We start from the raw sequence: 24,406 nt of genomic DNA, 5'->3' as shown, positions 1-24,406 counted from the left end.
CTGTACTTGGTTCCATGATGCAGTGAAAAAATTGAAAAAAGACAGGCAGTCAGCATAGATAAACCAACCTCAAGCTTTGTCAGCAATCAAAGGAACTAAATGCTTCTCTATGTCTTTAACCTTTGGCTATGTTCATAAGCAACTTGAAATGTTTAAATATTGAAAGTATTGAAAGAATAAATTTAACGCTTTTAACAATGAAAAATACTAAGGCAGATTTAATTCATCTAAAGCTGCAAATTGTCTACCTATATACACTTGTTCCTTGTAGCCATTCCCTCCAATCAAATGAATAAGCTTATTATTCCTGCAGCTGGTTTACCCTGATGCAGGCTCATCAGGGATTTCCTCACTGCAACTACTCAGGACTGGAGGAAGTTCGCAGTCTCTCAGGATTGGGAGTACAGCCAGGAAGATATCAGCTAAGGTCAGCCAATAAATTTGGTGGTTCCTCACTCACATCAGGGTCCCAAACTACAACATCTGACATTTAAAAGGGAGGTTGTTATGTAAATAGCAGCATTTCAGCAACAAACTACTGACATTTCACAGTTAGTAGTGACCCTTTAAAATTGTCACAAGTGATGCAGACTTATGATCATATTTCCATCTTTGATATTAAAAAGCCTTCTCTGGTGTGTTTTTTCATAAATATTTACAGGTTTTTAAATCATTGGGAAAACTGGAATCATGAAAATCAAGACAAATTTGAGGCAGAGCTAAATTAATAATGTGCGTTGAAATATTAACTTCAACAGAAATCAATAAATAACAGTAAACAGAGATGAGAAACAACTGATTCTCTTGTGATCTTAAAACAATATGAGAAAACATAAGGAAACTACATAGAACATCAGCCAAGAAATGAATTAATTTCAATTAATAAGTGTGCAAGTTGAAGCAGGAAATACAGTGCCTATAAAAAGTATTCATTGCCCTTGGAAGTTTTCATGTTTTATTGTTATACAACATTGAATCATGGTGGATTTAGTTTGGCTTTTTTGACACTGATCAACAGAAAAAGACTCTTTTGTGTCAAAATGAAAACAGAGCTCTACAAAGTAATCTTAATTACTTGCAAATATAAAACACAAAATAATTGATTGCATGTATTCAGCCCCTTCAAATCGATATTTACTAGATGCACCTTTGGCAACAAATATAGCCTTGAATCTGTGTGAATAGGTCTCTATCAGCTTTGCACATCTGGAAACTGCAAGTTTTCCCCATTCTTGTTTACAAAACTGCTCAAGCTCTGTCAGATTGCATGGGGATCATGAGTAAACAGCCCTTTTCAAGTCAAGCCACAAATTCTCAATTGGATTGAGGTCTGGTCTCTGACTTGGCCACTCCAGGACATTAACTTTGTTGTTTTTAAGCTATTCCTGTGTAACTTTGGCTCTATGCTTGGAATCATTGTCTTGCTGGAAAACAAATCTTCTCCCAAGTTGCAGTTTTCCTGCAGACTGCATCAGGTTTTCCTCCAGGATTTCCCTGTATTTTGCTGCATTCATTTACCCTCTACCTTCACAAACCTGTTAGGGCCTGTTGCAGCGAAGCATCCTCACAGCATGATGCAGCTACCACCGTTCTTCACAGTAAGGATGGTGTGTTTTTGATGATGTGCGGTGTTTGGCTTATGTCAAGCATAGTGTTTGGGTCTGATGGCCATAAAGCTCAATTTTGGTTTCATCAGACCATAGAACATTCTTCTAGTTGTCTTTAGAGTCTCCCACATGCCTTCTGGCAAACGCTAGCCGAGATTTCATGTGAGTTTTTCAACAGTGGCTTTTCTCTTTGCCACTTTCCCATAAAGCTGCAACTGGTGAAGCATCCAGGCAATAGTTGTTGGATACCTAGTCTCTGCCATCTTAGCCACTAAAGCTTGTAACTCCCTCAGAGTTGTCTTAGGTCTCTTCATGGCCTCCCTCACTAATTTCCTTCTTGCACAGTCACTCAATTTTTGAGGATGGCTTGCTCTAAGTAGATATACAGCTGTGCCATTTCTTTCCAATTCTTTATGATGGACTAAACTGTACTCTAAGGGATAATCAATGACTTGGAAATCTCCTGACTTATGCTGTTCAATAACCTTTTCATGGAGTTGCTTGGAGTGTTCTTTTGTCTTTATGGTGTAGTTTTTGCCAGGATACTGTCTCACCAGCAGCTGGACCTTCCAGATAGAGGTGTATTTTTATTACAATCAATTGAAACACCTTGACTTTACACAGGTCTCCAAAAACAGATCACCATTTAACTAATTCTGTGAATTCTAAAACCAACTGGCTGCATCAGATTTAGTGTGCCATACTAAAGGGAGATGAATACTTGAGCAATCAAGTATTTTATTTTATATCAGTAATTAATTTAGATCACTTTGTAGAGATCTGTTTTCACTTTGACACGAGAGTATTTTTCTGTTGACCAGTGTCAAAAAAATCAAATTAAATCCACTGTGATTCAATGTCGTAATACAATAAAACATGAAAATTTTCGGGGGGGGGGTGCATGAATACTTTTTATAGGCACTGCATTTGCAACATCTTGCAGTAGCAGCTCATCTAATAATACAAGTAGTTACTTTCTGATGTTCTCTATTCAATGAGAAGTGACTATGTCTCATTGTCTCTTCCAGACACCATCAAGTAGAGTGAATCCATAGTTTTGTTTGATGCACTTGTAAACCTGTTAAAAAAAACTTGTGCCATACCAAGGGAAAGCAGCACTGATTGCACACAGCTTTGTGAAGTAATTGCTGCATTTTATTTCCAGCATGGAAGAGGAGGCAGTCCTACTAGCCTTCCACTGTTGTATACCCAATGATGTTGTAGCCCTAGAGAAGTAATGCCTCTGCTTCCATTTCATTCCAAGTAGAGCTAGGAGAAGCATTGCTTCAACAGCTGAGGAATGTCAAACAGATCCTCAGAAGCAACATACATCAAAGTTGCTGGTGAACGCAGCAGGCCAAGCAGCATCTATAGGAAGAGGTGCAGTCGACGTTTCAGGCCGAGACCCTTCGTCCTGACGAAGGGTCTCGGCCTGAAACGTCGACTGCGCCTCTTCCTATAGATGCTGCTTGGCCTGCTGCGTTCACCAGCAACTTTGATGTATGTTGCTTGAATTTCCAGCATCTGCAGAATTCCTGTTGTTTGCGTTTAAAATCCTCAGAAGCAAGTTTGTTTGCTTGTGTTTTCCCTGAATATAAGCATGAAGAGGTCAGGAGCTGGAACTTCTGCTGCTCTGCCATTCAATAAAATCACGGGTTACCTCAGTGTCATTGTCCTGATCTTTTGAATGGTGGAACAGCATGGCTAACTCCTCTGCTGTTTTATGTTCTCACATTTTAAGAGACAACAGAATTAACATGAATATTGTGATTAATGACTATTCTTTCTTCTTGTACTGCTGTTTAATAGTTAAATTTAAATCTAGTGCTGAGCTGTGAACTCACATATCTGAATAATCAGTCCAGGTCTCTGGGTTGTAGTCTGGTAACTTCTTCACTATAATACTACTGTACCCTATTCAATGAAAGGGTAGGAACTAGAAACTGAAAGTGGGATAAAAAGGAAACAAAACAACAGACTTTTAAAAAAAGAATGCTGAAAATGAGCTAATAAATACTATATGAACTATATTTATCACTAGCTGCACAATGGAGTATACAACTTTATTCCGGATCACGACCTTCCCGTCCACTCCCACCTCCCCTACTGTCCTACCCTGCAATGAAAACAAAAATGCACGAATGCATGCTCTTTGGAGGTGTCTAATGAGAAACGTCAGATGAAATCTCTCTAATCAATGGATCTTCAGGCTCTTGGGACAAAGTGTGAATTGAATTGATCCCTTCAAGAGAACAGCAGTCAAAGGCTGAATGTAATATATTGCAAAGAAATGCTCTGGAGGATTCTTGGCCAAGTGCAACACACCTGCCTGACAATAAAAGATTCAATCAGCTCCTTTTCTAACATAACATGTCGGAGTCTTGCAGCTCTTCAGTAGCAGCCAACAGCTTCAATTAGAGAGTGTAAATTAATATTTATCACTTTTAAATTAGTTTTTTTTGTTGTGAATTATTCTGCATCAGATTAATGCATCTGTCTTCTATCTTCCACAGATCTATCACAGTTTCACCTTGAACATTTATAGATGTTACACTCATTGCTATATCCTGCAGAATTTTAATATTAAATTTGTCAAGCTATGAAAATAATACAAGTTTTAGCTGAATTGTGAACTACTTGCTCATAGTGCACAGACATCAATATGTATATATATATGTGTGTGTGTGTGTATATAAAATATTATTTCAGCATTTTATTTTAAATTATTCAATTTGTACCAATGTTTGTTTTGAGACGAGTTCAGTAACAAGCATGTAAAATACTTTATAATAACCAGTGGAAAGCAATATCTGCATTTGCAACCAGATTACATTTTAACTCCAGATAACGAATGTCCTTGCTAGGCCTCTTCTTCCTAACAGCTTTGACCAAGGAGTAAAAAAAATCTTCGTTCTTGTTACATAAAATGGGTAGATTTTGTCTCAGTTACATAATTGAAGCTTGATGTGTAAATATACTGTATATTCAAAATGAAGCTTCATCTCCTTTTGTCATATATTGTAGTCAATCAAGCTAGGGAGGTAAAATGTGAAGAAGACCCTCTTTACATAGTAACAGCCTCCTTTGGTTACCTACCAGGTTGGGAAGTCAATACACATCCCTTTGAGTAAACCAGAAAGATTTACTGGCTCAGTTACTGTCATGAGATCTGCATTCATTTTCACGGGGAAATTGGTTTTATTTAAAAGTGAGGTTATTAAACTGAATGTCACACTGCTGAATAAATATATAGGTACTAAATAAATAAGGTTAGGCTTTACAGAATTGAATTACTATATTCAATTCTGCCAAGACACATCAGCTTGTGTGATAACTCCGTAGGAATGCTCAGTTTCAAAGTAGCTCTAGATATATTATTAGTTTTATAACAGAAATGAAAGCTATCAACCTTCTTCATCTGCTTGCAAACGTTAACATGTACTTGTGATGACAATGTGTTTGCTATCAACTTTCTGACATTTTGCTTGCTGATCTCAAAACTGTTGGAAATCATATTAGTAAACGAGCTTATCTGATTGTTTAAAACTTAAAGAGTATACTTACACCTTTGTTTGGGAAAAAAAGAGCCTGTTATCTACAAACGTAGTTATGCTCTGAAAAAACCTTTTAGATCATTGTGAACTACTTGTTCATTCTGCACAGACGTCTATGTTGTAGCATGCTATTACTTCTTCAATTGCTGAGAGGATTGCCTTCTCTTTTATACACATTAAGGTATTATTTCAGCTAACTAAAATATAGATAAATTTCAGAAAAATTAAAGTATCATAGACAGCAGTTCTTTTTATTCCTAAATATTATAGTACTATAAAGAAAAGCAAATTATTATAATTAAAGATCTCTAATAAATCACTGAAATTTTACAAGATGTTAGGCAATGTAGTTAAGCTATAAACTGTTAATGAACTAAATCAGTTTAAAAAATAAAACAAATCTTTCCCTTTGATTTTAGTTTGCCTTTATAGACAGGCGTTGCATTAAATAAGATGCATTATTCCCATTATCCCAATTACAATCTTCAAAAAATCTCGTTTCACAGATTGGAGGACTCAGTAAAACTGCAAATCTTAATTAATGCTCCAACACAACTGAAAATACGTTACTTCAGTTCTAATGACTGAAACAGCTAATCATTGGTTTTGACATTTTTAATTCCTAAACCATGTAGTTATTATTTTGGATCTAGAAGGCTTGACAAATAAGCACTGGATATCTGCTGCAGTCAACTTCTTACACATCAAGGTATCAGGTGATACCTTCCACAGGCTACTTACTATTGTTAGGGTTGTCTCCAATGATGTGATGTCGGCCACTCCAGTACCATAGCAGAAGTGTGGCATCACGAGAACCTGATACAATGTAACAATCACCACCAATATATGATTCAGATCTGGCCAAGCATGTAACCACATCCCAGTGTCCAAACACGATTTGTGTTAATTTTCCTAAAAATAATTACATTGTTTTAATGAAAGAGTTGTGAAAGAATATTTTATATATAACCATATAACAATTACAGCACAGAAACACAGAAACAGGCTATCTCAGCCCTCCTAGTCCATGCCGAACTCTTATTCTCACCTAGTCCCACCGACCTGCACTCAGCCCATAACCCTCCATTCCTTTCCTGTCCATATAGCTATCCAATTTAACTTTAAGTGACAACATCGAACCTGCCTCAACCACTTCTGCTGGAAGCTCGTTCCACACAGCTACCACTCTCTGAGTAAAGAAACATAGAACATAGAAACATAGAAAATAGGTGCAGGAGTAGGCCATTCAGCCCTTCGAGCCTGCACCACCATTTATTATGATCATGGCTGATCATCCAACTCAGAACCCTGCCCCAGCCTTCCCTCCATACCCCCTGACCCCCGTAGCCACAAGGGCCATATCTAACTCCCTCTTAAATATAGCCAATGAACTGGCCTCAACAGTTTCCTGTGGCAGAGAATTCCACAGATTCACCACTCTCTGTGTGAAGAAGTTTTTCCTAATCTCGGTCCTAAAAGGCTTCCCCTCTATCCTCAAACTGTGGCCCCTCGTTCTGGACTTCCCCAACATTGGGAATAATCTTCCTGCATCTAGCCTGTCCAATCCCTTTAGGATCTTATACGTTTCAATCAGATCCCCCCTCAATCTTCTAAATTCCAACGAGTACAAGCCCAGTTCATCCAGTCTTTCTTCATATGAAAGTCCTGCCATCCCAGGAATCAATCTGGTGAACCTTCTTTGTACTCCCTCTATGGCAAAGATGTCTTTCCTCAGATTAGGGGACCAAAACTGCACACAATACTCCAGGTGTGGTCTCACCAAGGCCTTGTACAACTGCAGTAGTACCTCCCTGCTCCTGTACTCGAATCCTCTCGCTATAAATGCCAGCATACCATTCGCCTTTTTCACCGCCTGCTGTACCTGCATGCCCACTTTCAATGATTGGTGTATAATAACACCCAGGTCTCGTTGCACCTCCCCTTTTCCTAATTGGCCACCATTCAGATAATAATCTGTTTTCCTATTTTTGCCACCAAAGTGGATAACTTCACACTTATCCACATTAAATTGCATCTGCCATGAATTTGCCCACTCACCCAACCTATCCAAGTCACCCTGCATCCTCTTAGCATCCTCCTCACTGCTAACACTGCCACCCAGCTTCGTGTCATCCGCAAACTTGGAGATGCTGCATTTAATTCCCTCATTCAAGTCATTAATATATATTGTAAACAACTGGGGTCCCAGCACTGAGCTTTGTGGTACCCCACTAGTCACCGCCTGCCATTCTGAAAAGGTCCCGTTTATTCCCACTCTTTGCTTCCTGTCTGCTAACCAATTCTCCACCCACACCAATACCTTACCCCCAATACCGTGTGCTTTAAGTTTGCACACTAATCTCCTGTGTGGGACCTTGTCAAAAGCCTTTTGAAAATCCAAATATACCACATCCACTGGTTCTCCCCTATCCACTCTACTAGTTACATCCTCAAAAAATTCTATGAGATTCGTCAGACACTATTTTCCTTTCACAAATCCATGCTGACTTTGTCCGATCATTTCACCGCTTTCCAAATGTGCTGTTATCACATCCTTGATAACTGACTCCAGCAGTTTCCCCACCACCGACGTTAGGCTAACCGGTCTATAATTCCCCGGTTTCTCTCTCCCTCCTCTTTTAAAAAGTGGGGTTACATTAGCCACCCTCCAATCCTCAGGAACTAGTCCAGAATCTAACGAGTTTTGAAAAATTATCACTAATGCATCCCCCTCATGTTACCCCTAAACTTTCGCCCTTTAACTCTCTACTTGTGTCCTCTTGTTTGAATCTCCCCCATTCTCAATGGAAAAAGCCTATCCACGTCATCTCTATCTATCCCCCTCATAATTTTAAATACCTCTACCAAGTCCCCCCTCAACCTCCTACACTCCAAAAAATAAAGACCCAACTTGTTCAACCTTTCTCTGTAACCTAGGTGATGAAACCCATATATATATACACACACACAAATTGACGATTCTTCTGTCTTAATGTTACATTTTAAGTTTTCTAATTATAAAATAAATAGCTTCCAATAGGAGTTGTTCAGTAAAACCTTGAAAGAAGTACAACTAGTTGATACAGTGCAATAAATATATAAAAAGAACAATGAGGGATGTTTTCTTTGTTATCCATGGATTGTATATAAACACGCAATCTCAGTGAGACTAGTCACCTATGCACCAACAAGTAGCATCCTTGTGATGAGAGGTGCAGCAATAATTTTATATTCCATTGAATGTTTTGATTTTAGTTGCAAGGCTGTGGGGAGGCATCAAATGCAGATGAGAGAGGAAAATTAAATATAGCATTAAAAAGGATCTGGTTATTGATCATATTCCAACCATGAGGATCATCAACTTTTCTGTTGGGTCTCTTCATACATATAATTAAATAGCTTTCCTTTTAGGTGTTAATCTTTTAAGTTATTTTCTACATATGGTGCAAGATCATTCACACCTCCTTTTATGGTGTTTTAAAAATATATTAACTGATAAATAACTCAGTAAAGCTTAATTTAAAAGAAATTACTTTGAGGATACGTGATAGACTGGTGTCCTATCTGGGGAGTGTGAGCACGTGGCCAAGTGGTTAAGGCATTGGACTAGCTACCTGAAGGTCGTGAGTTCGAGCCCCAGCCGAGGGAACGCGTTGTGTCCTTGAGCAAGGCACTTAATCACCCATTGCTCTGCGACAACACTGGTGCCAAGCTGCATGGGTCCTAATGCCCTTCCCTTGGACAACATTGGTGTCGTGGAGAGGGGATGCTTGCAGCATGGGCAACTGCTGGTCTTCCATACAACCTTGCCCAGGCACAGATCCATGGTCTCGCAAGACTAACGGATGCCTTAAATTAATTAAATTATCCGGGGGGTGGAGTGGAGTCTCGTACTCTCAGTTGCTTCACGCCACAGAAACCGGCTTGAGCACCGATGGACCACAGGGCTCGGGACAGATTTTGACTTTGAGGATACCATCAATGCTGGTATCAATATCTAAATAGATTTGAGTAACATGCCTACTGCAGAGCATAATGGTTAGGCATATTTTATATTCTTTCCAACTGAGCACATCACTGTAAGCCCCTATTTATTATCTGTCCATAATAATTCCTGAAAATGTTCAGGCAAGCTGCCTCCTACATGTGCTGCAGTAATTTTGTAGTGGTCTTTGATGCATTTAAAACCAACCACATGTCAGCTTGGTCTGGAGTCTCCATTCTGCAAAAAAAATCTGCTGCTATTTTATCAATGAACTATCAATTGAGCAATTTTTATTCAGGTAATAGTCTAAAATAATAACCAGAGATGTCTCCTGAGTGAATTCCCATAACTTAAAGAGACATAACTGAAAAGAGAAAGAATACACAGTACAATGTAAAGATTCAAAGACTCAATATTCAAATCCTGCACTTTAAGCACAACTTCTTTGTTATTTATATATATTTAATATTACTAGTTGCTCTGAATTCAAACTATCATCCTTAACTTTAGTAATAGTTTTCTGAGCCTACGTAGCATGTACCTGTTTCTGTTGAGTATACTCGAAAACTTTTGTCCCAGAATCCACAAACAAGTATGTAACGATTATCTGCTGTCACAACAAAGCAGTGGGCATTAATCTGAATGCTCTGATCTACAAGGTCTGTGATCTGCCTTTTGTTCACACCAGCATTATTGGCTGCAGGGAGACAAAGAGAAAAAAATGTTTGTGAAAGAAACAAAGCTTTATTTATTTATTTAGAGATAAAGCACGGAATAGGCCCTTTTGGCCCACTGAACAACCAATCGACAACCCCATTTTGGTCACATGACAATTTACAATGATCAATTGACCTACTAACTGGTACTTTTTTTGGATTGTGGGAAGAAACTCATGCATTCCACTGGGAGGATGTAGAAACTCCGTACAGAGGATACTGGTATTTAACCCTGAACTCAAATGCACCGATCTGTAATAACGTCGTGCTAACTGCTATGCTACCATGATTTATTTGCTGGTCAAACAAACATTTTCACCTCTTGCTATCTACTTAACCTGGACAATGGAGCTCTAACTATGAACTAAAAAGGTTAAGAATGGCATTTTATCTATATTCACAAACAGATGCACTGCTCAGTAAATGAAGTTCAGCTGCCTTCTGTTTTGCACTTGTATCCTACTGAGGTTTCTCTTATGTTCCTCAAAGAGATTTTATAATCAACAAAATCAGACACTCGTGATAGAAGAACAAAACAATTTGACATACAAGGCCAAACTACTCAGCTTCTCTAATGAAAAATAGAGTCATATCCCACATCTATAAGGCAATTTGATTTAGTAACCTCTCAGCAGAGCAATCGCTTTGAGATCTAATGTAAACATGTCTTCTCCGATGAAGAGCCTTGAGAGAGACAAATACGAAGTTAAAACCCAGTCACAGTATGTCATGACTGAATAATGGGTAACATTAGGAACCCTACTGAGGATAATCAAAGCTATTACATCATACTTAAGTTCATTATGCTAGATCATAATTATTGGAACAATATCAGAGCACATTTTGAGCAAGTGTTACAGCCCCTTTTTGTTCATACATGGTCATGATTAGTTAGTGGCTCAGAATGGAGCTCCTGCTATCTAATTCATGAATTAATTGACATCAGGATAAGAGAACCATTTGACAAGTATCTCTATGTGGAAATAGATCCAATAGACACTCTGCAGTAGAGCAAACTTTTCTTCAGTTGTACTTTGTTGGGGATCAGAATGCCAGAGCCGACAGGAAATAACAGTTGGAAACAGCTGCAGAGATCATTTCCTGCAGTGACACCACCAGGCATCAGTTCAGATGCTGGCATTGTAAAAATTGAAAGTCAACATTGGACAAACATGTTCAATGTGCTTCATGTTTAATTTATAAACACTATACATACATGCACATGAAGCATGTATGCATGTCTAGATTACTTAACATTAACAGGTTGCAGTTAATCTGAAGTGCTTAGATTAGCTAAAAAGGTGCAATCTGGAGAACTAGAATGAAGATTGTAATTTTAGTACATATATGGGAAGCTGGTGCAAATGTATATGGAAATATTTGTTGTATTATCTAGCCTACCTGTCAAAGTGTAAGAAATGCCAAGAAATATGGGAGAGTCCATGCCCAGCTCCTGACAGGAAGCCAGTATGGCAACGGTGTGAACTGCAGTGCCAAGTGGCATTGACTGTCATTCAACATAGCACTTGAAAGAAGTATTTTTTTTGCATCGATTTTGGAAGAGACAACGGTCATCCAAAATCTTTGTGCTTTAATGTCAACTCAGGAAGCACCAATCATAACTCTACTGCTGTCATCCAGGGTACAGACTTGTGTTTTGCAAGAGCAGCGAGGTGCCACTGGGGAACAGACTGCTGCCATCCAGTAGCAGATGTACGTGCTGGAACAACAGAGAGCTGACAACTAGGAGCTCAGAGCCGCCTTCAGGGAGCAGACAGCTGTCATGATAATCTGGATTGGTGCAGCTATGGAGACTTTGATGACAGCCACATGATCTAGATACGCAGATTGTTCTATGTCAGAAATGGGTGAGTGCCACTGGTATTATGGAGTTTGAAGGTCCTGTCCTCTCTCAGTATTTCAGCATCTCTCTTCCCACCACTAGTTCTCATGTAATCCACTCACATGGTCCCCATATCTATCTGCTTCAGTCTACAGTCCCTCGTACTGAGAGACTGCAGTCACTAGTCGACCATTCATGGTCCTGAGCTATTTATAAACATCCATCACAGCCAACTGCAGAGAACCCAAATAGAAGAGAGGAACCTTTCACAAGCCTGGCTGCAGCTACAATTGCACACTGCAGAGAGGTATTCAGATGAGCAAACTCCAGTTGAACGTTTTTATATAAAGGGTAAACACGGAATTTATTATAGAACACAGAACAGTACAGGCCCTACAGCCCACGGTGTTTTGCCAACCTCTTAAACTACTCCAAGATCAATCTGACCTTTCACTCCCGCATAGCCCTCCATGTTTCTTTCATCCATGAGCCTATGTAAGAGGCTCTTAAAAGGCCCTAATGTATCTGCCTCTATCACCACTCCTGGCAGTGCATTCAATGCACTTACCATTTCCTGCGTAAAAAAACCTAACTCTAATATTTCCCCTAGACTTTCCTCTAATCATTTCAAATTACGCCTCTCATAGTAGCCATTATCCATTTCAGACTTGGGAAAAAGGCGCTGGCTGTCCAGTCTATCTATGCAGCTTATCTTATACAACTCCATTAAGTCTCCTCTCTTTCTCCTTTGCTCCAAAGAGAAATGAACTAGCTCACTCAAACTTTTCTCATAAGACATCTTCTCTAATCCAGACAACATCCTGGTAAATCTCTGAACTCTCTCTAAAACTTTTACATTGTGACAGAGGGCTTTGTCACTGCCCTTGAGCAGCACTGCAAGAATTTTACACCCTTGAAGCAACACACACAAAAACATACAGGGAATAACAGTTATGTTTATTAAAACATAAATGTTTATTTGTTTTATGTTTGCTGTTTGTTAAGTGCTCCATTGGTCTGCCTGTCTGTTCATTTGTTTGCGGTTTGGCAGTTCTGGGTACGTCTCAGCAAAACCGAGGCGCTGCTTTAGGGCAGGTATTATTCCTGAGTTTGCAGCAGGGACATTCCATGGGCTACTGGGGTGAGGGCTAAAGGTACAAAATGGGCCTCGGTGTACTCTCCAGTGTGACTGGAGATAGACCATAAATTGTGGTAGGTGCTTGTGAACTAAGTTGAGGAAGGATTTGAATATCAATTGATCTGTGTAAATATGGGGGGCAATTGGTTCATGGCCCAAGGTAGAAAGAGTCAATTTTAGAAATCCTAGCACATTTATTTTTCCTACATTTACACACTTAGTCCAGTGGTTGTGGAGCCTACGGATCCCTTCTTCGTAGAAGTTGGCGTCTTGGACCTCCAGAAAGTGGTCCACAGCAGGGGTGATTGATAAGCTCGTGGTCTAAGGTAGAAGGAGATGAGTTATTAACTTCAAACTTTCTGCATTTTCACTTGAACTGCACGTGCATGCAACGCGAGCCCTCATCTCCTTCTACCTTAGACCACAATCAATCGCCCTGCTATGGACCACCTGGAGGTCCAAGACGCTCTCATTACATGCACGTGCAGTTCAACTCTTTGAGTGAGGGGATTGGCTGAGAAGGAGCGGTTGATTTAAAAACCGGTTGGGACCAGCCTGCAAGACAAACGTTCGAGGTTGGACGAGGTGCGACAAGTGAAACGAATTAGTCAAAATATCATCTAACATAATCAAGGTTTGCTCTAGGGGAGCGGCCTCTTGGGGAGTGGCCTTGTTGAGGGAAGTGCCTTGTGAGAAAAGTGCGAGTCTTTGGCGAGGAGGCTGAGGGAGCAGACTACGCCACAGTTGGAGAGGGTGAGAAGTGGTGAAGAAATGACAGATCAACTGATTCAGTGTGCTGCTTGCATGTGGGAGGTCAGGGACGTTGATGGTGCCTCTGGCTGCTACAAATGTGGGAAGTGTGTCCAGGTTCAGCTCCTGAAGGACCGTGTTGAGGCACTGGAGAAGCAACTGGATGACCTCAGGTTCATCCGGGAAACTGAGAGTTTTCTGGACAGGACCAACAGCGAGATCATTACACCGAAGATACCGGAAGAGAGAAGGGGGCGACGATGAGGAAGAGATGGATGCTTTGAGTACAGGGGACCCCGGGGGATGTACCTCTTGAAAACAGGTTCACCCTCTTAGAAGCTGTCGGGACAGAAGACATTGCCAGTCTGAGAGGCGGACAGGTCTGCAAGTCAAAAATTGGCGCTGAAACAAAGCCGAGGAGACAGAAGTCAGGCAGAGCCGTGGTAGTAGGGGACTCCATAGTGAGAGGTACAGAAAGGGGTTTCTGCGGCAACAGGCAGGATTTAAGGATGGTGTGTTGCCTCCCTGGTGCCAGGATCCAGGGCGTCACAGACCGATTGCAGGGCATCCTCAAGGGTGAAGGTGAACAGCCAGAAGTGGTGGTGCATGTTGGCACAAATGACGTCGGGAGGATGAGGAAAGAAATTCTGCTGCGTGACTTCAGAGAACTCAGAAGAAGGCTGAAAAGCAGGACCTCCAGGGTGGTTATCTCCGGTTTGCTTCCAGTTCCTTGTGCTGGTGAGGACAGGAACAGGGAGATAGGAGATCTGAATGTGTGGCTGAGGAGCTGGTGTGGGAGTCGAGGATTTAGATTCTTGGACCACTGGGATCTGTTTTGGGGCAAGGATGAATTGTACAAAAGGGATGGGTTGCACCTTAACAGACGGGGGACCAGCATTTTGGCAGGCAGATTTGCCACTGCTACACGGGTGTGTTTAAACTAAGTAGTGGGGGGGAGGGGACAAACTGGAAATATAAGGATGGAGTTAAAGGGAAAGAGAGAATAAGAAAAGTTAAGAAAGACAACAGAATTAATAGGAAGGGATCGGAGAGTATGGCCAAGTGCAATAGGAATTGATGTGAAAGGTGAGGGAAGTAATGGATTATAAGTATTATATATGAATGCACGGAGTATAAGAAATAAAGTGGATGAGCTTGAGGCTCAGTTGGAAATTGGCAAGTATGATGTTGTGGGAATAACAGAGACATGGCTGCAAGAGGACCAGGGCTGGAAAAAGAATATTCAGGGATATACATCCTATCGAAAGGACAGACAGGTGGCCAGAGGGGTGGGGTGGCTCTGTTGGTGAGGAATGAAATTCAGTCACTTGCGAGAGGGGACATAGAATCAGGAGATGTAGAGTCAGTATGGATAGAACTGAGAAACTGTAAGGGCAAAAAGACCCTAATGGGAGTTATCTACAGGCCCCCAAAAAGTAGCCTGGATATAGAGTGGAAGTTAAATCCAGAGTTAAAATTGGCATGTCGCAAAGGTAATACTACAGTTGTTATGGGGGATTTCAACATGCAGGTAGACTGGGAAAATCAGGTTGGTACTGGACCCCAAGAAAGGGAGTTTGTGGAGTGCCTCAGAGATGGATTCTTAGAGCAGCTTGTATTAGAGCCTACCAGGGAGAAGGCAATTCTGGATTCAGCGTTATGTAGTGAGCCAGATTTGATAAGGGAACTCGAGGTAAAGGAGCCATTAGGAGATAGTGACCATAATATGATAAGTTTTAATCTACAATTTGAGAGGAAGAAGGGAAACTCGGAAGTGTCAGTATTACAGTTGAACAAAGGGAACTATGGTGCTATGAGGGAGGAGCTGGACAAAGTTCAATGGAACAATACCCTACCAGGGATGACAGTGGAACAACAATGGCAGGTATTTCTGGGAATAATACAGAAGGTGCAGGATCAGTTCATTCCAAAGATTCTAAGGGGAGTAAGGCGTGACCGTGGATGACAAGGGAAGTCAAGGACAGTATAAGAATAAAAGAGAGGAACTATAAAATAGCAAGGATGAGCGGGAAGCCGGAGGATTGGGAGACTTTTAAGGAGCAACAGAAAATAACTAAAAAGGCAATACAGGGGGAAAAGATGAGGTACGAAGGTAAGCTAGCCAAGAATGTAAAGAAGGATAGTAAAAGCTTCTTTAGGTATGTGAAGAGGAAAAAATTAGTTGAGAACAAAGTTGGGCCCTGGAAGACAGAAACAGGTGAAATTATTATGGGGGGGGGGGAACGAGGAAATGGCAGACGAGTTGAACAGGTACTTTGGATCTGTCTTCACTAGGGAAGACACAAACAATCTCCCAGATGTAATAGTGGCCAGAGGACGTAGGGTAATGGAGGAACTGAAGGAAATTCACATTAGGCAGAAAATGGTGTTGGACTGAAGGCTGATAAATCCCCAGGGCCTGATGGTCTGCGTCCCAGGGTACTTAAAGCGGTGGATCTAGAAATCGTGGACGCATTGGTAATCATTTTCCAATGTTCTATAGATTCAGGATCAGTTCCTGCAGATTGGAGGGTAGCTAATGTCATCCCACTTTTTAAGAGAGGAGAGAGAGAGTAAACAGGCAATTATAGACTAGTTAGTCTGACATCAGTGGTGGGGAAGATGCTGGAGTCAATTATAAAAGATGAAATAGTGGCATATTTGGATAGCAGTAGCAGGATAGGTCTGAGTCAGCATGGATTTACGAAGCAGAAATCATGCTTGATTAATCTCCTGGAATTTTTTGAGGCTGTAACTATGAAAATGGACAAGGGAGAGCCAGTGGTTGTAGTGTACCTGGACTTTCAGAAAGCCTTTGATAAGGGCCCACATAGGAGGTTAGTGGGCAAAATTAGAGCACATGGTATTAGGGGTAGGGTACTGACACGGATAGAAAAGTGGCTGGCAGACAGGAAACAAAGGGTAGGGATTAACGGGTCCTTTTCAGAGTGGCAGGCAGTGACTAGTGGGGTACTGCAAGGCTCAGTGCTGGGACCGCAGCTATTTACAATATATATTAATGATTTAGATGAAGGGATTAAAAGTAACATTAACAAATTTGCAGATGACACAAAGCTGGGTGACAGTGTGAAATGTGAGGCGGATGTTATGAGAATGCAGGGTGACTTGGACAGGTTGGGTGAGTGGGCAGATGCAGTTTAATGTGGATAAATGTGAGGTTATCCACTTTGGTGGCAAGAACAGGAAGGCAGATTACTATCTGAAAGGTGTCAAGTTAGGAAAAGGGGAAGCACAACGAGATCCAGGTGTCCTTGTTCATCAGTCATTGAAAGCATACAGGTACAGCAGGCAGTGAAGAAAGCTAATGGCATGTTGGTCTTCATAACAAAGGGTGTTGTGTATAGGAGCAGAGGTCCTTCTGCAGTTGTACAAGACCCTGGTGAGACCCCACCTGGAGTATTGTGTACAGTTTTGGTCTCCAAATTTGAGGAAGAACATTCTTGCTATGGAAGGAGTGCAGTGTAGGTTCACTGGGTTAATTCCAGGGATGGCGGGAATGTCATATGTTGAAAGATTGGAGCGACTGGGCTTGTATACACTGGAATTTAGAAGGATGAGAGGGGATCTGATTGAAACATATAAGATTATTAAGGGATTGGACACGCTAGAGGCAGGAAACATGTTCCCGATGTTGGGTGAGTCCAGAATCAGAGGCCACAGTTTAAGAATAAGGGGTAGACCATTTAGAACGTTGAGGAAAAACTTTTTCACACAGAGGGTTGTGGATCTGTGGAATGCTCTGCCTCAGAAGGCAGTGGAGGCTAATTCTCTGGATTCTTTCAAGAAAGAGATAGATAGAGCTCTTAAAGATAGCGGAGTCAAGGGATATGGGGAGAAGGCAGGAACAGGGTACTGATTGTGGATGATCAGCTAAGATCTCAGTGAATGGCGGTGCTGGCTCGAAGGGCCGAATGGCCTACTCCTGCACCTATTGTCTATTATCCTTCTATCTTAGGCCACGAACATATCAATCACCTCTGCTGTGGACCACTTCTACAAAGAAGGGATCCGTATGCTCCACGACCGCTGGACTAAGTGTGTACATGTAGGAGGGGACTATGCTGATAAATAAATGTGCTAGGTGTTCTAAAATTGACTCCTTCTAGCTTAGGCCACAAACTTATCAATCACCCCTTGTATTTATCTTGTATATCTGTGTAGGTTTATATTATATTGTTCCTTCCTGTACATACAGTATATTTTTATACTTTAGGTCTTTGTGTGGAAAATTGGGAGCACTTAATAAAATGCCTACTTCTATGGCGGATCAAGTTTTTTTTTACAAGAGACGTAGAGCCTATGCAATACCTTTACATCACACACATTCTTCCTATGACGAGGCAACCAGAACTGAACACAATGATTATATTTAGAGCTACAGTGCAGAACAGGTCCTTCTGGTCCAAAGAGCCGCACCACCCAGCAACCCACCTATTTAACCCTGGCGTAATCAGAGGACAATTTGCAATGACCAATTAACCTGCTGACTGGTAGGACTTCAGACTGTGCGAGAAAACTGGAGCACCTGGAGGTCGCAGGAAGGGCATGAACTTTTTACAGAGGACGCTAGAATTGAACTCTGTATTCCGATGCCCCAAGCTGTAATAGCATTGTACTAACTGCTATGCTACTGTGGCGCTCCACTGTAGTAGGATTATATTATAGGACTGGCCTTCAAACACTGTGAATTGGGTTAATCATCAGAAGGGAAGCACATTAATATCAACAGTTATTAAGAAAGCACAGAAAAGTGAACCTCACAGAAAAGAAACCTCACATCTTGATACTGAGAGGTTTCATGCCCCACTCCTCACAGGCAGTATGCTCAGCAGGCACAATTCTGCCTGCTGAGCATACTGCCTGTGAGGAGTGGGGCATGAAACCTCTCAGTATCAAGATGTGAGGTTCAAGACTGTAACCTGGCCAATGCAATGAATACAGATGATTGCTGGGAACTGGCAGCATTTTTCCATATTTTGATAGACTGTAGGATCCTATGGTCTTACGTCAATCTTGAGCCAGGCATTTTGGGGTGAGGTATTAAATGAATACTCCTTATTTTTATTCGGTTGATAAGAATTCAGGGAGGGGTATATGGATAATCTAGTGGCGTGGATCAGTATTAAGGAGTGGGTGGTGTTAGGTGTCATGGGACACATAAGGATTGATAAATCCTTATGATTAGATGAGATCTATCCCACATTGCCATGGGAACGAAGGGAGAAGATAGCTGGGATCATTACGGAGAATTTTGCATCTTCATGAGCCAGAAGACTGCAAGAAAGTCATAGTTTTTTCCTTTATTTAAGCAGGGCAGCAAGAATAAGCCAGGTTACAGATGTTACAGGTCTTATATTGCTGGTGGGGAAATTATTAGAGAAAGTCCTAAGGGATATAATTTAGGGTCATTTAGCAGGGGCTAATCAGAAGCTTCAGCATGGCTTTTTGTGAGAGAAATCCTGCTTCTCTAATTTAAGTTTTTGAGATGGTAACTAAGAAGACTGATGAAGGCAAGGCAGTAGACATTTTCCCTCATGATAGGCTAGTCCAGAAGGCTGAATCACAAAGGATCCAAGTCCACCTGACTACTTGGATCCATAATTGCCTTGGTGACAAGAGGCAGAATGCAATGGTGAAAGGACATTTTCTTCGATCAAAAGTCTGTGACCAGTAAAGTTGGACAGGGATTGACGCTGGGACCCGATAGATGTATATAAAATTAGAACAGGCAAATATCAGGTAGATGGTCAGAAGTATATAATCATGGTAAGGGTATCAAAAACAAGAAGCCACAGGTTTTAGGTGAGAGGAAGGAGTTTTAAAGGAGATTTAAGACAATTTTTTAACAGAGAGTGGTTGATATCTAGAACTTGCTGCCAGAGTCAGATAAAATCACCAACTTTAAAAGACATTTAGACAGGCACTTAAGTAAACATGGCACAGAATAATACAGACCCTATACAGCAAACAGGATTAGTGTAAATGGGCAAAAAGGTTGGCATGGATGTGATAGACCAAAAGGCCTGTTTCTGTGCTGTACAAATCTATGATTCAATGTTGGTGGTGATATAAGATGTTCATCTCTTTCTTTATCTGTTTGTTTCCATAGAAATATCACTGGGGAGAAAAGAGTATGCAGGCTTATAAAGGGAGGGAGAGATGGAAGGCTCTGCCTGTGAAGATAGCAGTCTTCACAGATAGTTCCTCCACACTGTGTCATTCTTACAAGAATACTAAGGGATGGCAGGGATTTGTACCAGATTTCTAGCACAGCAGCACTATGCTACAAACACAATAATGATTGCTATTAGCATGAATTCCATTAGCTCTTTCATTCCTGGGAATGCTTCTTGAGTATATGTGAGATATTAGTGTGTTGTGCACTCTATTGCCAATCCATATCTCAAAGTGTCATTGGATGTGGAGGAGGAATTCTCATCCAGACACATCTTGCAAGGGTGCAATACTTAGTCATAAAGGACAACATGGTGTACTTCCACAATAGGTACAAAAATTCTTTCTCAGATCATTCTCCAGAATTCTCACCTCTTATCCTAAATCTACGTAGTTTCACATGCCACTGCTTTGGAGAAAATTCCTTACTATCTTTTCTAACTATACCCTAAATAATTTTGTGCTCCTTGATCAGGTACATCCCCCTCCCCCCCCCCCGCCCCTGACCAACCTCCTTATTCCAAATGCTTATCTGGTCTCTTCTTATAATTGAAACACTTCACCCTTGGCAACATCCAGAGTATCTCCTCTGCACCCCCTTCAATGCAATCATATCTTTCCCTGTTATGTGGCAACGAGAAATTCCCATTCCGATATGTCTATCCATGGCTTCCACCACTGTTGTGATGAGACCACACTTAGGTTGGAGGAACAACACCTTATATTCCGTTTGGGTAGCCTCCAACCTGATGGTACGAACATCGATTTCTCGAACTTCCAGTAATGCCCCCCATCCCCTTCTCCATCATTTCCCATCCTCTTTTCCCTCTCTCTCTTTATCTCCTTGCCCACCCATTGCCTCCCTCTGATGCTCCTCCCGCCTTTTCTTTCTTCCATGGCCTTTTGTCTCTTTTACCAATTTACTTCCCAGCTCTTCACTTCATCACCTTCCACTTCAGGTTTCACCTATCACCTTGTGTTTCTCTCTCCCCTTCCCCCATCTTTTAAATCTACTCCTTAGCATTTTTTCTCCAGTCCTGCCAAAGAGTTTCAACCCAAAATGTCGACTGTACTTTTTTTCCTAAATGCTGCCTGGCCTGCTGAGTTCCTCCGGCATTTTGTATCTGTTGCAGTGAAATGCATCATTTGTATTTACTTCTATCTGCCATTGCTCTGTCCATCTTTGTCAACTGTTTGATATCATCCTATAGCCTAAAACCATTCTTCTCAATTGCAGTAACCCCATCAATTTTGTGTCTCCTGGGAACAATTCACACCTCCAAATTATTTGCAAATTGTTAATGCAGGTAACAAACAATAAGGGTTCTAGGACCAACTTCTCATGGGCTTCAGGTCATCAGAACAACCCAGCACCATCATCCCTTGCCTCCTGTTATCAAGCCAGTTTTCGATATAATTTGCCAATTTGTCTTGCATCCCATTAACACTAACCATTTGGACCAGTTTCACTTATGGGACCTTGTCAAAGTTCTTACTGAAGCCTATGTAAATGACATCAACTACATTATCTCTTGTGTTTATGATTAACTAGACTGCCCTCATCAAAAAATTATAATTGATCAGATTAAATCGCTTACCAGCAAAGCCTTGATGACTATCTCTGATTACCAAAGACCTCTGTAGCATACAGTAACACATTTTTGGAACCCTCCCTAATCAGTTTGCAAATTTTATTGAAGTAGATGAGACTGAACTGTACCTTTATTCAAGAAGGATACACAGATAATTACAGGCCTGTGAGTCTTAAGGTTAGTGGTACAGAAATTATTGAAAAAGATTCTGATGGGGTATGATTAATCAACACTTGGAAAGGTAGGAGTTGTCAAAGTTAGCAAGATAAGCTGAAGATGAGATAGTACTGGGTTGTTTCAGTGACTAGAAGCTTTTGGCACAGAGATTCATGTGCAATTCGAGAGCATAGATTTGTTTGAATTGCTGAAAAATGGCAGTCCTTTAAAGAACCACTGGTCACAAAGAGCATAATTTAATATCTGTAATTAAACTACAAATATAAGGAATGGTAAGATGAGTAATTTTATTGTTAAAACTCTGAATTAAAATTGTATGCCTAAATACTTATGCTAAGCTTATCAAAAATATTGACAAAGCTCTTTTTATTTTCTAGTTAATTATTAAGTTTTGCTGTTATGTCTTTAATTTACTGCCCTTGACATAAAGAAGCAAAAATTAAGAGAACAATCATAAAGATCTAATCTTAAATTGAAACACCATAATTAGCTACAATGGATTTACCAATCAACGGATCCATTTCAATTGGCAAATGATGGGCCTGTTCTAGAGAGTATCCTGGAGCTCCCCTAAGACCTGTAGAGAAATAATAACAAGTGTCTTACAATGACTGAACTGATTTTATTAAGTTCTAAAATACAACAGTTGCCGTTGCATTAGTAATATTATTAAAAGTAATTAACGCCAAGAATTGCATCTGGATGCAGATTTTAGAACTCATGTTCTCAAGTATTTCACCTTCTACTTCCAAGAGCATTCTTAAAGCACTTCTTTGGCCAAGCTCTCAGTCATATCACCTAATTAATATCTAGTTCTTTGGCTACCTACATTTGTTTTCTTTTAAACAGCATCAAGCAATTTAGATTTTTTTTCTACATTACTATATAAGTGCTCATTGTATTTAAGGGTTTATTTAACTGACCAATGCAAATTGTATTTCAGTGGGCTGAAGCACTCTCTAATATAACTTGTTTGTAACTGTGAATATGATGACATTCATTTGTTTCGTTGACTGTCAGCACATTTTGGTGAAAAGGACCTCACAGAGCCCATAAATATGGAAACTATTTCACATGCAGACAAAACAATTTTTTAAAATACATCAAAGCACTAATTGGGAATTTCTCAGAACAAGGAGTAGACGGTTATCTTCATCACCTGTTGGTAATCTGACAATCATATGGAACGTTCTTTATTAAACTTGTCTGCTTTCCATTCACTAGAATCGATAGAATTACAATCTGACTCTCAGGATGCCTGCCAGGCAATAAAGATCAAATTTATCTCATAGTCCTTTACCCTTATTTACAGAACTTGGCCACTAGAATAATTGTGGCATCGAGATTAGTTTCACTTTTCTCGGGTCAGTAAACAGAATATTGAGCTAAAAAGTATCTCCAGATCCCCTAGGATGAGAGCCTAAATGGGAATTAGAAAAACAATGGCAGAGAAACCACTCTCTTTTTTGTAACTTTAAAAATTTTTTAGCCTCAAATAATATAATTCACTTACCATTACATATACTCTACTTTTCTATTCACTAATAATAAAAATAGCAAAGGATCTGGCTGATAAGAAAAACCATGCATAACTAGTTACAACTTTATATTTAAAACTGATATATTACTAATAGTACTTCTGAAATACCAACAGGTTTCAGACACATGTAATTAATAATTCACTGTTTATCAACTATTCAGACTTTCAACTTAATGTAGTATTTTATGAATTTGACATTATCTGGATCTTTGATATATGTAAGTTTTGCTTGTAGTATTATTATTATTAGATTTCTTATTAAATATTTCTATTTAGCAAATGGCTTTGAAAATTAGCCTTAAAACTGTTAAATGCTTAAAAAATGCTGCAGCACCCCACAGGCAAATTTCACAAATAGGATAAAAAGTTTAACATTAATGAAATTGCATACCAGCTGTCACTTAGAAACTATATGTACTTTATAAGTTTACATGCTCTACATGTTGCTACTTGAGTAGACTAAAATGATCAATATCTACTTATGATGAAAACTAGGTTCTGGAATGTATGGTGGCAAAAAGGAACGGTACATTTTTCTTAAACTATTGAAATAATTCATTGAATTTACTGCTACCTAATCAAGTCAACTTCTAACTTTGAAGGGTAAAAGACATGAATTACTATTTGCAGGAACTACTAATAGCAATTATAGCCTTCAGAGATATTTGTGTGAAGCCTGGGCAGGACAGTATTGCTACTTTTAATGCTGTTTTAATGATAGCTTGAATATTAAAGAGGATGTATCACAGATTATCAAATATATTAGTAACATTTTATAAAAATAAAACCAAGCCTACTGTAAAATTATACAAAAACAGCACAGAATAGAATACGTATTTTGTAATTGTCAATCCAGAAGTATAAATCAACAACACTGGAACAATGGCTTGCAGTTCATATCAACCCATACAAATGGTGGAAGACAGTAATAATCTCCTATCTCATCATGTATCTATTTTACTACCCATTTAATACTTAATTCCACCCTGCAAAAACAGAAAATAATCTGGAAGTAATTGAGGAAGCTATACTTACTGCTATTTAAGAAAAACATGAAAAATATATTTATCACATATACACTTACAAAATAAAGTTATTTCATATGTCAAATTTTAATAAAATGATAAGTTGGAAATATCTGAATTCAGTGCTGATCAGAAATTTGTATCATACTAGTCTGGGGAACAAGATGTAGACACACTCAATCACTGCACAACCATAAAATCACTGTCATTTTTTTGTTATCCTTTGCACTGAATGTCAGGAATACTGAAAATAGCAGTGACAAAAACAAAATTTCACACCATGA

The 24,406-nt window shown here is 39.9% G+C and overlaps 1 protein-coding gene across 4 annotated transcripts in view; it reads right to left on the bottom strand.

Annotated features, from left to right (window-relative positions):
* The window catches only part of nbeaa (neurobeachin a), an 868,656-nt gene that overhangs the window by 33,644 nt on the left and 810,606 nt on the right, over positions 1-24,406 (bottom strand). For all 4 annotated transcript variants that reach the window (XM_063054331.1, XM_063054330.1, XM_063054328.1 and 1 more), the window contains 3 exons: positions 22,063-22,134; positions 9,688-9,843; positions 5,903-6,073 (listed from right to left, as the gene is read on the bottom strand). In XM_063054331.1, coding sequence (XP_062910401.1) covers positions 5,903-6,073; positions 9,688-9,843; positions 22,063-22,134 — 399 coding nt within the window. The remainder of the gene's footprint in view (positions 1-5,902; positions 6,074-9,687; positions 9,844-22,062; positions 22,135-24,406) is intronic.

Source organism: Mobula hypostoma, chromosome 7 (genome assembly GCF_963921235.1).
Source record: "Mobula hypostoma chromosome 7, sMobHyp1.1, whole genome shotgun sequence".
Classification (NCBI taxonomy): domain Eukaryota; kingdom Metazoa; phylum Chordata; class Chondrichthyes; order Myliobatiformes; family Myliobatidae; genus Mobula; species Mobula hypostoma.
Note: the sequence above shows the minus strand (reverse complement) of the source record. Positions and strands in the feature narration are given on the sequence as shown.